The 17,347-nt window shown below is 40.5% G+C and overlaps 2 protein-coding genes across 4 annotated transcripts in view; both read right to left on the bottom strand.

Annotated features, from left to right (window-relative positions):
* Positions 1–3,762, bottom strand: part of LOC133465801 (Na(+)/H(+) exchange regulatory cofactor NHE-RF2) — a 29,189-nt gene extending 25,427 nt beyond the window's left edge. For both annotated transcript variants that reach the window (XM_061748893.1, XM_061748894.1), the window contains exons 1-2: positions 3,186–3,762; positions 684–998 (exon numbers count right to left, since the gene is read on the bottom strand). In XM_061748893.1, coding sequence (XP_061604877.1) covers positions 684–998; positions 3,186–3,392 — 522 coding nt within the window. In that variant the 5' untranslated portion in view covers positions 3,393–3,762. The remainder of the gene's footprint in view (positions 1–683; positions 999–3,185) is intronic.
* Positions 3,763–5,019: 1,257 nt separating this feature from the next.
* On the bottom strand, positions 5,020–12,507 carry LOC133465803 (somatostatin receptor type 5-like). 2 transcript variants are annotated; one of them, XM_061748896.1, is made up of 4 exons: positions 12,176–12,507; positions 8,627–9,351; positions 8,128–8,550; positions 5,020–6,695 (listed from the first exon to the last, which is right to left on the bottom strand). In XM_061748896.1, the coding sequence occupies exons 2-4, from the start codon at positions 9,308–9,310 to the stop codon at positions 6,621–6,623; spliced, it is 1,182 nt and encodes a 393-aa protein (XP_061604880.1). In that variant the 5' UTR covers positions 9,311–9,351; positions 12,176–12,507; the 3' UTR covers positions 5,020–6,620. The 2 variants fall into 2 exon arrangements, with proteins under 2 accessions (XP_061604880.1, XP_061604879.1); XM_061748895.1 differs by having other exon boundaries at positions 12,165–12,503.
* Between the last annotated feature and the right edge of the window lie 4,840 nt (positions 12,508–17,347).

The following is a 17,347-nucleotide window of genomic DNA, read 5'->3' as shown; positions in this document are numbered from 1 at the left end:
AAACCAACACTTTATAAAAAATAAATAAATAAATAAATACAAAAAATAAGTCAAAGGTCAACCTTTTTCATGGCGAGACCGAGTGTGCATAACGGACAGTAAAAGCCAGACGCTCTTGCCAGTTGCAATAGCACTGCTGTCAGTGTCAGCCGAGGAGAATGCAGTAGAGATGAGGTGGAGAGTGTCACGAGTGCTGCTTTTCATCAAGATGTCAATATTAAAGCGGTCGAAATGGTTCAAATATATTAAATGTTGATTAATGTTCTTATCAATTACAGTAAAAGCGTTGATATGACTCATTTGTTCGATAATAATCCTCAATAAGGATTTTAACGACTTTATCTCGCTTGGGAAATAGGAGAATTGCGCATTTAAGACCCCACCTCTTAAAGGCACATATCTAACATAGTGATGCGTACTACAATATGTGCAGAATTTTACATACATTTTATGCTTGCATTTTTTGTGTGTTCAAGTATGTTTAAAAAAGTTTGTTTGAATCAGTTTCAAATCCACCAATGTACTGTAACCTTGATCTTTACAGTTTGTGGACATAGCTGTACATGCAAACACTAACCTTGGAGTCCACTAACTTGCACCCTGTGGTACATTATAAGAGATATGTACTACCGTACCCCTTTATTTCTGTCAGTGATTATCCAAGGTGGGGATGTGTGGTTTACCTTCTTCACAGCTAATGACGGGAGCCTCCTGGTGTGTTTCGGCACCTGACAATTCTCACTCCTGTGCAGCATGGACTGCAGCATGTCAGAGCCATTATTCCCATCCTCATGCTTGTTCTTGTTGGGAGAGGACGGGAATGAAGTCGGTGCAGGGTTGGAGGGATCTGGGGGTGAAAACGGGGGAGGCGGCTCCTCTCCGGGAATGGCCATCTCTTCTGTGGCTGTGAGGTGTAAGTTGCGCAAATATTCGTGCGTCTCCTGGTCTACTACCAGTAACCTGGTCTCATTGTCTAAGGCCTTGATCCGCTGTACCACCTGAAGGATGGGAGACAAAGTGCATTGACACTTTATTGTGTCTATTTTTAGTATGTAATGTCCTATAAAACAACTAAAAGTCCATTCTACATTTAGGGATACAATGTTTTGTCACCCACGTTCCCCTGTGCTTGTGTGGGTTTTCTCCGGGTTCTTAGGCTACACTCCAAAAACATGCATGCTTGGTTCATTGACTAAATCAGAGGTGTCAACCTCATTTTTGTTGTGGGCCACATTGTAGTTATGGTTTCCCTCGGAGGGCCGTTATAACTGTGAAGCCATATAAATATATGATCGCCTCATATTATTACACAAAAAGTGATGGATAACTAGTTTTGAAAGTAGTTATTTGAGTTATCAGCTGACTCTGGGTGAGAGGTGGCGGACACCCTGACCTGGTCACCAGGCAATCGCAGGGCACATATAGACAAACAATGATTCACATTCACACCTACAGAGTGTTTAGAGTTTGCATGTTTTTTTGGAGGGGGGGGGTACTGGAGTACTCAGAGAAAACCCACGCAGCCACAGGGAGAACATGGAAACTCCACACAGGCGAGGCTGGATTTGAACCCGCGTCCTCAGAACTGTGAGGCAGATGTGCTAACCAGTCGTTCGGAAGGGGGGTTGGTGAAAATAAAAATGCTTGCGCTATCTCAACGTTATTAAAAGTGAAGAAAACTTCCAATTTTGGTATTTTTGTGAGAAACATGAAGTTGACACAAATCAATGCACATGATTTGCTTTTGCGGGCCACATAAAATTATGCGGTGGGCCAGATCTGGCACTCGGGCCTTGAGTTGAACACCAGTGAAAGTAGTTGTGAATGTGAGTGTGAATGGTTCTTTGTCGATATGTGCCCTCCTTGGCTGGTGTCCAGTGCAGGGTTTACCCCATAATATTCAGTGTGAGCAACATACAAAACATGAGCTACACAGTTTGGGTTTTGACTTAACCAGCAATCTACAATGACGTGATTAAACTTCAGGGATTCGATATGGATCTATCTACAGTACTAAGTATGTAATCTTCCGAGCGCAGAGTGGCAATTCACGACTACGTTGTCACTTCCTCATTTCTGTCCGTCATCATAAACCAGTGTCACTTCTTTCCGGAATGACTGCCGAGACGCTTCCGCACAACAGTCTTGATCAACAGGTTTGCAAATAACGACTTTCATTTGTTTGGAGGTCTGTCGTGTTATATGCGACCAATGTGAGCCTGCTGCACATCGCTATAAAGTGTATAAAAATGAATATGCCGGTGGGCCTTAAATCTACGGATTCAGTAACTAACTCGGTGTCAAACCCAAGGCTCGGGGGGGTAGATCCGGCCTGCCATATCATTTTATGTGGGCCACTCAAGCAAAAAAAAAAAAGGCATCTACTTCATGTTTTTGCATTTATTTTAGCAGAAAATCTGAACCGATATAAAAGGAATGTATTATTGTATTAATGAATAATAATTAATAATGAATGTATTATTTATTGAATCTAAATTAAAAATTACATTCAATTTAAATGTATTACACGTTTATCTTCACATTAACTGGTTTTACAAGCATTTGTTTTCACCAAATCCCTTCTTAACATTATACAAAATATTTCCTTGCCACTACAGTATTTTCCATGACAACTTATTTCAAATTCAATTTGTTGTTAAAAATATATCATTATATATAATATTATACCCTCCACACACAGTCATAACGGCCCTCTGAGGGAAACTAACTATGATGTGGCTGGGAACAAAACTGACAACCCCTGAAGGCATATGGGTTCAAAAAAAATAATAATTAAATTGTACTTTTATTAATACGATGGTTTGTCACAGTTGGGTCTTACACGCCCCCAATAAGTGATTAAAGAATCAATAAAAAAATATAAAAAATAAAAGTGATCATATAAATAAAAAGTGTAATATAAGGAAATACTCTATAATGATATCCAAGCTGTAAAATGATATTTTACATGATGACATGAATAGATCCTACTTTATTTTTTTGTGTGTGCCACAAAAGTAAAAAAAAAACAAAAGGTAATGTCATGACGTTTGTCTAGGGTTGTAATTTGAAGAGGTTTGAACTATTTCCATGGGTGCCTTTATAAATGGTGAATTGTGGTGTGCGACAGGGTGACATATTGACTTGAGATCCGTTTGTGGCGGTGCGTACTGCATCGTGAATACCTGGTGGTGCGTCTCTCTCTCCACGTTGTCCCCGTTCACCGCAACCACCCGGTCCCCCGCGCGTAAACCCGCCGCTTCTGCAGACGAGCCGGGCTCCACTTTGCGGATGAACTGTCCAGTCTTGCCTTTCTCCCCGTGCAAGTGGAAGCCATAGCCTTGCTCCCCCTTAGTCATGACACAAAGCCGTGGTTTCCTCTCACCCGCCATGTCCTCTTGTACTTGTAAATCCCTCCGCAAGAGTTCACCTGATTGGAACAATTGCAAGGGTGGTCCAGTTCAACACTGGGCTAGACACATACCTGACAATTACGCACGCTCTCCACTGTGTCAGAGCAATACCAGCTCCAAAAAAAAAATAAAATAATAATAATAATGATAAAAAAGCGCCTCAAAAGTAAGAAACTCCGCAGTGAGGATACGTGCGTCGTTTCATAAGCGACCATTCCAAGCGGAGCGTTCAATTCCAAAACGTGATCCTCAGAGCGTCCAATGCAGCATGACGGATGGTCATGCACTAGTGAGCTCCAACTTTTCCCTCGACATCGAAGCACAACAACAGCTCGCTTACACTTGCACAGCCAATGTGCCCCCCCCCCCCCTCGACTCGACCCGGACTGATGTTGCGAGACACTAACGTGCACGCAACAGAGTGCAACACCGCCTCTATGTGGCACAAACCACAGAGGCCCAAGTAAACCTACACTTACAAGATTAGCTTTAGATTTGATTACGATAGTGCTCCTCAAACGTTTTACACACAATAATAAAAAAAAAAATATATATATACTTGGCTCTCTCTCTCTAGCACCACAATCCTATCAAACAATAAAATACAGTAGTGTATTAGGCCCAAACACACGAGACAGAAATTTCATTCCTAAAATGTATTTTTAATATTCTTATAAGTCACTGTAACATCACGCAGTTTGAACATTAATACTGCGCTTAAATATAGGAATATACAATCTACTACTAAACTAATGATTCAATTGAAATGTATTGCACATAAAAGTTCAATATAAACTGTACCTCAATAAACGTTTTAAAAACAATCAGATTTGATGCAAATGCATTGTACTGAAACGTTCAATACAATCGAACTGTACTCAGGATAAACCCCTTGAGATGTATCATCTCGTCCCAACATTGATGAAAAACATCATAGCTTTTAAATTAGTTTGATGATGGGAAACATTTAAATGTGACAAACATGCGAAAAAAAAAAGAAATCAGGTAGGGGGAAAACACTTTTTCCAATTCAATTTGCTTACTTGTATTTTTTGCTTCTCGTCCAGTTTTGTACTTTTTGGACCAACAACGATAAAGACAAGTTTGACATAATAGCGCCATTGAATATTGCAGTTCTTCACTATGACCACAAGAGGGAAGCATAAACTAAAGGTTAGACATTCAAATTAAATTAAAGCACATCACCACTCTTTAGGCCAAACAATGCCCCTTTAATAATAATTGTCAGGGGACAGGATTCTCACACACTATGAATTATTGTGCTTCATGATATGGGGTCACGTCATAGATTGAAGCAAAGGCATAAATTCACATGTTGCCCTTATTTGTTTTATTAATAAAGTTTTTGAGAAACATCTTGCCTGTTCTACACTTGTAATCATTCAACAACTTATACTTTCACCGTCAAAAGGATTTTAAACATTTGCATTCATGCACTCATACAACAAGACAGCAGCCATGAGACATGTAAAAGGGAGACAGTGGAGTTTTTTTTTAAATAAGGAGAAAAAAAGAACAGAACAATAGGAAAGGCTGAATGTGTGTTCCATGGGTCTTTCCTGTAAAGAATTTCTTAAAGGAAACATTGTGAATGAATTGTGAGAGTTTATTGTTATATTACAGCACTCTTTCTAACAAGACTTTAATGCAAAAGCAATCAGTCCAGGTCCTTCAAAAAGAAAAGTGATGTAATGCAAAAATAAATTCAGCATAATTAATTTGCTCATCACACAATAGTTTACATTGTGTTTACAAAAATGTCAGACCAATTAACCAAAACGTCAATGTGATAAATTATAGAAAATGCACTTTGGAAATGAAAATAAAACCATTCTACCAAAAAGTGAAAACAGCATGTTACAAGACATTTTGATATTTTGGTTGTTTTCAGATCAATACAGGGATTGGAGGACATCACATATACTCTGGAAAAAGGGACGAGAATGACAACTCCTTTATTATATCTTTTGGATATTAAACCCCCCCCCCCCCCAAAAAAAAAAAAACAGTTTAATGTGGAATATTAGAAATTTTGTTTTTGCACGGATTCATTAACGAGATTAAATAATAGTTGCATTGTTTGGGAATGTTTTTTTTTTTTAATCCAAAGGTTGTACTCTTTAAAATAAGACAAAAAACAAAATGTCATAACCTAAGCCTTGAGCAGGGCACAAACATAGTTTTAATCAAAAGTCGGTGGCCGACTGGTTAGAGCGTCAGCCTCACAGTTCTGAGGACCCGGGTTCAATCCCCGGCCCGCCTGTGTGGAGTTTGCATGTTCTCCCCGTACCTGTATGGGTTTTCTCCGGGCACTCCGGTTTCCTCCCACACCCCAAAAAACATGCATTAATTGGAGACTCTAAATTGCCCGTAGGCATGACTGTGAGCGCGAATGGTTGTTTGTTTCTATGTGCCCTGCGATTGGCTGGCAACCAGTTCAGGGTGTACCCTGCCTCCTGTCCGATGACAGCTGGGATAGGCTCCAGCACGCCCGCGACCCTAGTGAGGAGAAGCGGCTCAGAAAATGGATGGATGGATGGATGTTGAAGTGTCCTGAGGAGTTTCATTTCCATAAAAATAGCACTTTTCCACCATCTTGTGGGATCTTAGTGCCAAGGATCTATGTTGAAGTGAAGTGAGGCATTTCATTTTGACAAAAATAATGCTTTTCCACCATCTTGTGGCATCTTGGTGCCAAGGAACTATGTTGAAGTGAGTTGAGGAGTTTCATTTTGACGAAAAATAGTGGTTATCTTGTAGCGACACTGTATCATTATCTATTGCTCTAGCAGCAGGGGAAACACTTATATTTCTCTAAAACTTTAACATGTAAAACTACGACAAATGAACATCAAACAAAAATACTGCTCTTGGTCATGGATTAATTCCCCTTATCGACTCCTCCAGCAAATATAACGACACATATCAAAAAAAAAAAAAAGGACATGTGAGGTATTTTTAACTCTTTGAAGATTAATTGAATTTTTAAAATGACCATGTTTTGTATTTCACAGAGGTTTTCCATAATTGAATTTAATCCATGCAGCATCTCTGATCAATACAATAATAACAAACAGTTGAATTCTATCACGATGAGCGTTCTTGTTGTTGAAAATCACAGTCAGTCTGAGTTCCAGGGCTAAATGGTGCCACCGTCATTTGGCAGGGCAATGGTGGTGCACCCTCTCATGGCACTGACTGATGATTCAAGGCAGTTAAAGGCTCGTTGTCAGGTTTTTCAAGAGCCTCCATCTGGACGCACTGTTAAAAAAAAAAAAAAAATGACACAGGGGTTACAATACAGTGAAGCCTTTAATATCACATTACAAAACTTCAGGGATAACTACATCTGTAGTTCACAAGGCCTCAGCAAACTTCCCAAGACTTCAGCAAAGTCAGCATCTAAAGTATTGACACCAAGTTAGCATTTTCTTTGGCTTTTAAACATTTAAAGAGTGTACACTGCGTTCCAAATGATATTTTTCTCAGATTCTTCTAAATAGTTGATACAAATGACAGTCAGCGTAATTTTCAAGTCATCAACCGTCAGAATTTGATTCAAATGTATTTAAACAATGATAGCATTTTTATTTATTTTTTTTAAAAATAAAAAACTTAAAATACACACTTCCAAATTATTACACACAACAGTTTCACGGACAATTGACTGGGTTTAAGGAACTGAAAATGGTAAATGTTTTGAATTTGCAGCATCAGGAGGTCATATTTACTGAAATCAAATGCTATTTCAATAAGTCAAATTACATTTTGACATAGGACCCTTTATTTGACAGCAGCTTCACAATTCTTACATCCATTACACTTGTGACTGTTTGGAGATTTTCAGCTTGAATTTCTTTTGAGGTGGTGCATTTTCATTTTCGGAATGAAAGGACTGTCCCATGGAAATGGTGTGTATTTATTTATTTATTTATTTATGTATGTATTTTCCTTACAGCTACTCAGGATAAAAATGCTAAAGTGAATTCATCTAGTCTTTATGTGAAGCGACTCAGCTTCCAGTAATCTTTCGTCTTCACGTCACTTGCCATCAAAGCTGATGAGTAAGCAAACTATTTGTTTTTACATTTTAACGTAACAGTGGTTGACTTATTTTTGCACCTGAAGACGGTTAAGAATGTTACAGAGAACATTGCCTGTACAATTAGTAAAGATTGATAATGCCAATAGTTGGACCCTGGCATCATTTTTTTTTTTTTCCTGTTTTGCTTATTTCCCATGGGAATAATTGATTACGAAATAGATTCTATTGATTAAATGCAGGTTTTTACAAAATTAGTGTCAATTTGTACTGTGCTGCTTATGACCCATGATGCTGTATGTTTCTTGACAAATAGCTTTTGGATTTTTCATGCACCCATTTCAAATACCACTTGTTCTTCATTAGGGCCGCAGGTAAGCTGGAGCCTATCCCAGCTGACTTTGGGCGAGAGGCACACACCAAAAGACAATTTAGAGTCTTTAATGAACGTAGCCTGCTTTTGGAATGTAGAAGGAAGCCCGAGTACTTGCAGAAAAACGCAATCAAGCAGGGGAGAACACGCAAACTCCACACAGGAATCTCAGAGCCGAGATTCAAACTGCTTTAATGGGTTAGTTCGGTGAGGGCTTGTCAGGTATATCGACTGCTGTAGCATTTGTTCATAAAGGAGGAAAGGACACGAGATCCAACCTGGATGTTCTGCATGTTTCCATTGTGGTTAGGATTCCTGGCTGTGGAAAGAAGATCGTGGTTGTCTATTGGTGTGTCCTGGGGTGCCGCCTGTTGCCCTTTCCTCCGGTCTGCAGTGGCAACCAGGTTGGGTTTGTGGAAACAGAGCACCTTTTGGAAGCTCTGTCTGAATTTGTCCGAGAGGAAGCCGTAGAGGATTGGGTTGGCGCAGGAGTTCACATAGGTGAGGATGACTAAAAAGAAGTAGATCGCTGCTGTGGCATTGTTCTCTGGGATGATGTGAACCAGGTTGACAATGTTGGTAGTGAAGAAGGGCATCCAACAAAGTACAAAGACCAGGACAATGATCACCACCATACGTGTCACCTTACGCTCCGACTTACGCCGCTTGGTCACACCTGCACGCACGCCTGCTGACCTGACCTGGAGAGACATGAAGAAGATTATTTAACTAAAAGCTTAATGGAGAAGCACCGGCTAATGTCAGTGAGATGTGTACCTTGATGACAATGAGCAAGTAGCAGATGCTGATGACGAACAGCGGTCCAAAAAACCCTAGGATGGATGTGTAGAGGATAAAGACGACAGACCACCAGTTTTGCATCTCGGGCCACGTGATGTTGCAGGTGTTGAGGCCCTCCTGCACATGCGAGTAGATGGTGACGGGCAGCACGACCAGAAAAGACACAAGCCACAGCATGCCGCTGAGAATCTTGGCCACCTGCGGCCTCCTCCACTGTGCGCTGCGGATGGGATGAACCACCGCCAGGTACCGATCGATGCTCATCACCGTCAGGCAAAAGGTTGACATGAACTGGCTCATGGCGTCGGCGGTCATGCACACTTTGCAGAAGAAATCTCCATAGGGCCAAGAGTAAAGCACGCTGTTGGTGGCTAGGAAGGGGATTCCTAGGATGTAGAGTTCGTCCGCTACGGCTAAATTGAGGATGTACATATTGGTCACTGTCTTCATCTTGGCGTAGCGGATCACCACGAAGATGGCCAGTGAGTTGCCCAGGAGACCCACAATAAAGACGACGCTGTAGACGACCGCCGTGACCATACGGAAGTGCAGCGGCTCGGTCGCATTGGACACGCTGCTGGTATTGTTGCTCGTCATGTGCGTCTGGAGGAAAGACATGTCCACTCCCTCAGATACTGACGTGAGATTGTATTCGGCCATCTTTATGTCGGGTTATCCAAAGGGATTATAGTTGGTGACAGCTCATAAGAAAAAAAACAAAAAAGATGGTCACAAATTTGAAATCATTGTGTACAATATGCTTAAACTGTTGTGTCATATGCTGCGCATCAGTCATGTGCTAACAAACAACCATGGAGGAGAACGAGGCTCATCTATGTTGACTTCTTGACATCTGGGTAAGGGATGTCTTCTAAATTTGTCACACCACAGAAAAGAGTATTGTTAACAACGCTGATAAATTGGAATGATAAAAAAAAAAAATAAAGTATATAAAATGAGGCATCAAAATCGTGAATAATCAAGCCATTCTCTCTGCTCCCAAACGCTGTTTGCAAGTCCGCTGAATGTGCTGAAACCACGCACTGCTGAACCGTCAAGTGTCTATCCGAGACCACACACCTTTCTTATGCCTACACATCCCGACATGGTTGAGCCGTGAAAATATATCAGATTGAGGTCTCAAGTGGCTGGAATATATCCCACCGGGTCGTCGCGGGGCTTCTGCGCCACGATGAGAGACGCTAGCCACCAGCTAGCTCGCAAGCTAGCCTCTCGTTGTGTGTCAATGTGTGGGTCGAAAGTCAAGCGTTCATTAAACACAGCGGCACACGTCAGTCAGCCTGTGGCTCACACTTACATGACAGAGATTTGAGCGCATACGTCCCGCTAGTTACACACAATGCTTTTCCGTGTTATGGTAGCCTGAATAACACAAAGTACATTAACACTTGGGAAGTTAAATTCTGACACCGAGATGTTCCATAAATTGTGGCATCCAAGGAAGATGCATTTTCGGGATGTAAGCATAGCTTGCTAGCTAGCTGCACGCTGTAGTGGTAGAATTTTGCGTCACTAGGTGCCGTTTTAGCCACACCCAAAAATCAGGAAAATAGTGAAAAATAGTTTAATGCAATATCTCCACAATTCAAAACTATATAGTTCTTGGTCTTTGCATGTTTTAAAAAATGATCTTCAACCATGTAGAATATATTTAGAAATCTCTAAATTCACTTTAAGTCTTTAAGTGTTTTTTGTCACCCTTACCGTATCGGTTGGGCATGCTTGGAACCTTGGCTTACCAGGTATTAGAAACCCGCTCTTCTCAATGGGAAAACAACAAAAGCAAGTAGAGCCAGATTGATTGATTGATTTTTTTGAACATTGAAACACATAACATCCATCCATCCATCCATTTTCTGAGCCGCTTCTCCTCACTAGGGTCGCGGGCGTGCTGGAGCCTATCCCAGCTATCATCGGGCAGGAGGCGGGCAAAGACACCCTGAACTGGTTGCCAGCCAATCGCAGGGCACATACAAACAAACAACCATTCGCACTCACATTCACACCTACGGGCAATTTAGAGTCTCCAATGAATTCATGTTTTTGGGATGTGGGAGGAAACTGGAGTGCCCGGAGAAAACCCACGCAGGCACGGGGAGAACATGCAAACTCCACACAGGCGGGGCCGGGGATTGAACCCGGGTCCTCAGAACTGTGAGGCAGACGCTCTAACCAGTCGGTCCACCGTGCCGCCCCGTTGTACTCCTGCATACATATTTATACACATCTATATTTTCTGACATTTCTGCAGTTTGTCATGTTTATATGCGAGTTATTATTATTTTTTTAATACTTGATTTTTAAACCTCTTTTTATAAACAGCGAGTGATTCACACATTTCCAATTCAGGTTCATAAATTTATGTTTGTTCTCGTCTTTGGATTTTTTATAGACAAGCCATAACAACTCTCTGATTTTAATTAGCTTCTGAATACTTTGGCAAAAGTTGATTATGGCACTTTGTACTGTACATGGTATTACAAATATGTAGGGTAAACATGTCTTGAAATTTTGACCCAAAAATTATTATGCCAATTTTTTTTACTCAGTCATATTTATATATAAGTTTTCATAGTTTCATGAATTTACTATATTTACGGTATATCGGATGCCCGTGTGAATTTGAAAAGAATATACTTATTTTGTGAGTATGTGCTGACATAATCTTTAAGGAATGGTCTTGAATTGCATTGATACTCACCACGTAGGACCTACACTAATTTGACAAGTGCTAGCTTGCAGCCTGGGGCTGTTGAAACATGTTGCACAAATACAGTAACTGGTTTGATGTAAAGATTCAGTGAACCGCGTTCCAAAACAAGAGACGTGACGTGCAGCCCGCAGTGTGTTGTTGAGCAAACAAACACCATGTTTGCTTCAGGCTACTTACTGCTTGACATCTTGGGCTAGCAATTAGTCATTTTTAGGGCATTATTGTCCATGTGACTACATCTTCATTTGGCCTGCGGTCATGTTTGTCTCGAAAAATTCCAATTAAATGCAATCAACACTTCTATAGGGAATTCTCACAATAAAACTTCAGATATTTCGTATATTGTAAATGTACTGCTTTTATACGCTTGACACAGAACTATGAAAAAACACAACTACCCAATATGTAGCCCAATGGGATACATTCATGAAGCCTTTGTCAAACTTTTCAAGCTACAAACCCCATTAAACATCCGAGTACTCACTAAGAAAAATCTAAACATAGTATTTCAATTGTATTTGCATTACAATTGTTCATTTTAGGTACAAATATAATTTGAGGAAATGTTCATATTTAATCTTATTATTTTGTATAATCATTATACTGCATCACAATTATACACCGTTAATCTCATGTCTGCACTGTAGTTTGGGAATCCTTACATTAAATCCCACAATTTCCGTTACAGTATTATAAAGCAGCGTTGCTAGAACTGGACTTACTGCAGAATTATTCCTGTTTGTGTTGTATAGTGAGTGGTGAGGATGGGACTTATCCTACCTGTTTCTTACCGTGAGTTTCATCTTCTCTGCACCACCATCGTCTGGAGTGATGCTGCGCTCTCTCAGCATCGAAAGATGTGTTGGAATTTTTAGGGTCAGAAAGAAGAGCTTTCCAGCTCGGTTTCCTCGTCACTTTGAAGAGTCATCTTTGTGGATGTCAGCACGTTCTTTGACGGTGAAGTTTGCCTTCTGCGGCTTGGGTCGGAAGCTTCACTCCTGCGCTGACACCTTGTTGGAAACGTGTCAAGGATGGATGCCCGGTCAGTATTTATGTGAGGAAAATGTCACACCTCCTTCTGATGTGAAAGTCCCACCCATGGGTGGGGGTATCTACCATCAGAGCCCAGCAGTGAAAAAAGCACAGATTTCTATGTAGCTTATACAACGTCTAGAAATAAACATACTATTAATAACTGTAACTATGAGTGTGTGCGTGTGTGATGTGATGGAGAGCAACGTTGCGGCTGCTTTGGTTGGAGGGATACGATTTGGACGAGTGTGGTGAAAGGTTTAGGAAGATAACTGCAATTTGGATTTTAGTTTCTGTATTTTCCATCGGAAGCATACTGTATGTATGGTGTTTTGTTCACAATGGTCAGTTGCTGACGTCGTTTGAAAGGACCTGTTTGGCTGGTCCCAAGTTGGGACCAGGTTGTAAGTAAACACACAGCTGTGTATAGAAACTCGCCCCGCACGCATGTGTATTGCTGAACAGCACATAGTGGGTGATGATATGGCTCATTTGGATTATATCTCGGCCAACCGGTGCGGGAAGCTCTCAAAGAGATATATTCACTCAGCACATCTAACCTCTTCACAGCAATGCAATTTAAAGCCAATAGTTAAATGAATGACTGAATGAATTAATGATTTAGTTTGTTTCCAAACGAAATATTTAAATAAGATAAGGTAACGGTAATAAATGTAGGTGTCGAAAATGAATCGAAAGAAGTAAAACGTTATATACCCATACCTCCATATAATATTACATTTCTTCTATCAGTTGCCGAATTATTCCAATGTTGACAATTAAGTACAACGCATATGTACAAATGTTTACCTACTTTGTTTCCTCCATAAAAGGAATAGCAATCCAAGTGTATTCAAATCGTAACCCCCTAGTTTTACAAAGAAATTACAACACATAGCCCAAAAGAAGTTTTCCTCTTCCATATACCCTTCAAAGATTGCTTCTTTTTGTCATTTTTTTGAATCAAATAATATTTGCGCTGTTTCAGTTCCTTACCCAGTCCACTCCACAACCCTGTACACAAAAAGTTTTTTTTTTTTCTTCAAATTCAATTTACCGCTTAACTCATAACCCCACTCCTTGTCAAAAACATTTTTCGAATGTTGCCAGGAAGTGAATTATTTCCCGTGTTGTACATGAATAATGCAGTTTTACGTTTGACCGGTTCTATAAATTTGAATGCATGTGACCTTAAAAACAGTGTGTTCCCAATTCTGAAATAAATTGCTGCAATAGACTTAGACTGCCTTTACCACTTTCTAGCACCAGTTTAATAATTAGCTTCACGATACCTACTGTCAAATATATTCTAGAAGTTATCATTTATTTGCTTAGCTTGCATTAGTATTATGGACGATTTTAGATGTCTCGCCTTCGAAAAGATGACTCAGCATCATCCGATGGAAGGGCGCCTGGACCAAGGACGTGATCGGATGTGGTCGGGGACGTGACAGGTGTTGGTCCAATGTTTTGTGTTGTGTCTTATTGTTTAGAACATTATGTCTGGGAAAAACCCTCCTATTTTCAAATAAATGCAGGAGCGACGGGAGAGATTGTTTAGAGCGTGTTGAGAGGCTGTGATCTGAACAATCTCCCATACGCCCTCCTCATGAGAAAAAGAAACCAGCGTCTTCATTCCTTTTGTGTCTATTTTTTATAATGTTGGGTAAGATAAATCCAACACCTACACATTAAAAATTTTTATTTTTTTATTTTTACAACACCTGCACTCCGATACGTGTGTCATTTTGGCTACAAAAGAATACAGTACATACATGCTCACAATTTTAATAAATTGTTGGAAGGGCTTTAGACAAGTCAATTTGGGAGCTCCAAGAGCCAAAATGACCAAATTTGGCACTATTATTATTATTTTTTTTCTTAGCCTCTTCTAGTACAACACATTGAAATAGCATTTATCTCTTGCAGAGGTCATGGTGTCAGTGTGATTTTAACCGTGCTGCCTGCTGAGTTCAGGATCATCGCTCTGGTATGACACTTTTCCTTCATTAAATAATTCTTATAACACAGAAAGATTATTGTTATTTATAGCCCTGGATTGACTGGGGATTACTGTAATCCAGGGTGTACTTCACCCTTCATAATTAATGATGGAAAACACACAAACAGTAATAAACAAAATAATATATTCACGGGTTTTACAAGAATCCAGTGAGTGCCTCATTCAACCAGCTTCATTTGTTTTGCTTGTGGGCACTGAAAAGGAAGGATAACCACAATGCCATTTGTAAGCTTTTATTGATTTCCCCTACCCCCTCACACTTTCACAACATCCTCACAAGGCTCCAGAGGGGGTTGAGACTCAGTTGAATCACCGGCTTCAAAACAGGACAAGCTCAATTGGACCAGAAATGATTGAAAAAGTAAAAAAAATAAAAAATAAAAGTGAGGTGATGTGTTTGTTGCAAGTTTTTGCAAAGTTGTAACAAATGGTAGATTGATGGCAGGCTGGAAACCCACTGTGACCCAAATGCCAAAATATGGTTGTTGGGCCTAATTGCTGCAGAGGTGTCACTTCCCCTGCTGAATAAGGTGCCCTTGGGGATGCCCTATCATTCTCTTCATTATTGAATGCCATGGTAGTGGACCTGTGTGACAAAAATGTGTTTGGATATGCATTTTGGCAGGTTGCTCTGGGGTGGAAAATCTGTGCTGATTGGCCTGGTGATGTGCTACAAGTAAAGGTCATTGTTATGATTTTAAAAGACCATAATTACAACACAACACAAAAGCCAAGTTTCAATGGAAGCAGGGCTGATGTAACTTGGCATGAATAGCCCTAAAGGGCATCCTCATTATAGATGGAGTCTGTAGTAGTGTGAAGCTGAAAAAGAAAAAAGAAAAACAGATCATTTGCCCGTCATTTCGGTAAGGAGCTTAGCTTGGGAGATCGAACGGTAGACTCGATGCTTAAAAGATGGTTCATACCGACTCCCACTGACAGTTGTGTCAAGCCAACACAAACAAAATAGGAAGTCAAAACTAAATATGACTTAAAAATGCAACACTTCTTCTCAGTCATCCACACGGTTAATTTAATGGCCCTTTAAAACACAAGTGTCAAACGGTGGCCCGGGGGCCAGATCCGGCCCGCAACATCATATTATGTGGCCCGCGAAAGCAAATCATGTGTGTCGACTTCATGTTTCTTGTGAAAATACTAAAATTGGTGTCTTGTATAATGCTGAGATAGTGCAAGCATTTTATGTCACCAATCACCTTTTTGAAATAAATGTAATAATATCCATCCATCCATTTTCTGAGCCGCTTCTCCTCACTAGGGTCGCGGGCGTGCTGGAGCCTATCCCAGCTATCATCGGGCAGGAGGCGGGGTACACCCTGAACTGGTTGCCAGCCAATCGCAGGGCACACAGAAACAAACAACCATTCGCACTCACATTCACACCTACGGGCAATTTAGAGTCATCAATTTACCTACCATGCATGTTTTTGGGATGTGGGAGGAAACCGGAGTGCCCGGAGAAAACCCACGCAGGCACGGGGAGAACATGCAAACTCTACACAGGCGGGGCCGGGGATTGAACCCCGGTCCCCAGAACTGTGAGGACGCTCCAACCAGTCGCCCACCGTTCCACCTATAATAATAAATTGTTTTTATTGGCTTCTGATTTTAAAACTAGTTATCCATCAATTTGTTGTGTATATGTGATTATATGAGACAATATTTTATATGGGTTCACAGTCATAACGGCCCTCCGAGGGAAGCCGTAATTACAATGTGGCCCGTGACAAAAATGAGTTTGACACCCCTGCTTTAAAAGAAAACGCCGACTTCACGGAAACTTCTGATTGATGATATTCTTCTTGTCTCACGTTCTTCTTTTTTTCTTGTCAACCTCTTTGTTTTACAAAAAGCCAACACAAAAATCAAAGCCTCATGAAGGGTTAATAATTAGGTGGCACTCCAAAATTATTGAGGTTTAAAGTGTTTTATAGTAGAGATTCTCCTGTAGCACTGTTATTTAAAACAAACAAAAAAAAAAAAAAAAACATTTTCTTGTTTAGTTGACTTTGATGTTGTCAAACACGGGCTGCAACCACAGTATGGTGGCCCTTAAGGGTAAAAGAGGCTCAATAATGCATCGTGGAGCCAGGTGTGCTACAGGCTGCAAATATTTGACCAACTGCCCAGGCTGCCGATTTGTTTTTGTTGCTTTATTTATTTTTGATCATAGTTGGCCTATTACATGGAACTGTCATGGAAATTCCTCTCATTTACAATAAAGATCAAGAGAGCGGCAAAACACATCACTGGCGATCATTTCAGCAAGCCTGGCCCGACCTCGTCATCGGAGTCTTCAGATCACAGCATGTGACGAATGTCATTTGATTTCATTGACATTTAGTATCTTTCTGCCATAGTGGAGTTCCGTGTTAAATCCATCATCCTCCATATAACTTAGAACGTGACATCAGAGGGTCCCTTGTGCAATCCGAATCACAGCGGATCTCTCTACCCTGCAAAGACTATTGACTCCAACATGCCTCACTGGCAGACTACAAGACTACAAGAAGAAAAAGTGAAAGAAAAAAAAGAATCCTCGCTTGAGTTGTTCCATTTGACCCAGGTTCACTTAAATGCCACTCCAGAGATTGTGTTGCAAGGTAGCAGAAAAGCTTGAGGATGAGTCTGAGGATCTGATATATATATATGTATATATATATATAAATGTACTCTTTTTTGATGTTGTGGTTCTATTCTGTTGTGAATCATGATGGAATCTGGTTTCTTGACTAATTAACTTGCTATGCCCACAACAGGATGGCAGTGGAAATGACCTGAACCCATAGCAAAATATAGTGAACATTATTTAAATGTTTTTATCTTCCCCTTGGGAATTATTGTCTCATCTGGCTCCGAGACCCTCTTTCTCTAAAGTACCTTTCTA

The sequence above is a fragment of the Phyllopteryx taeniolatus genome, chromosome 16 (genome assembly GCF_024500385.1).
Source record: "Phyllopteryx taeniolatus isolate TA_2022b chromosome 16, UOR_Ptae_1.2, whole genome shotgun sequence".
Classification (NCBI taxonomy): domain Eukaryota; kingdom Metazoa; phylum Chordata; class Actinopteri; order Syngnathiformes; family Syngnathidae; genus Phyllopteryx; species Phyllopteryx taeniolatus.
Note: the sequence above shows the minus strand (reverse complement) of the source record. Positions and strands in the feature narration are given on the sequence as shown.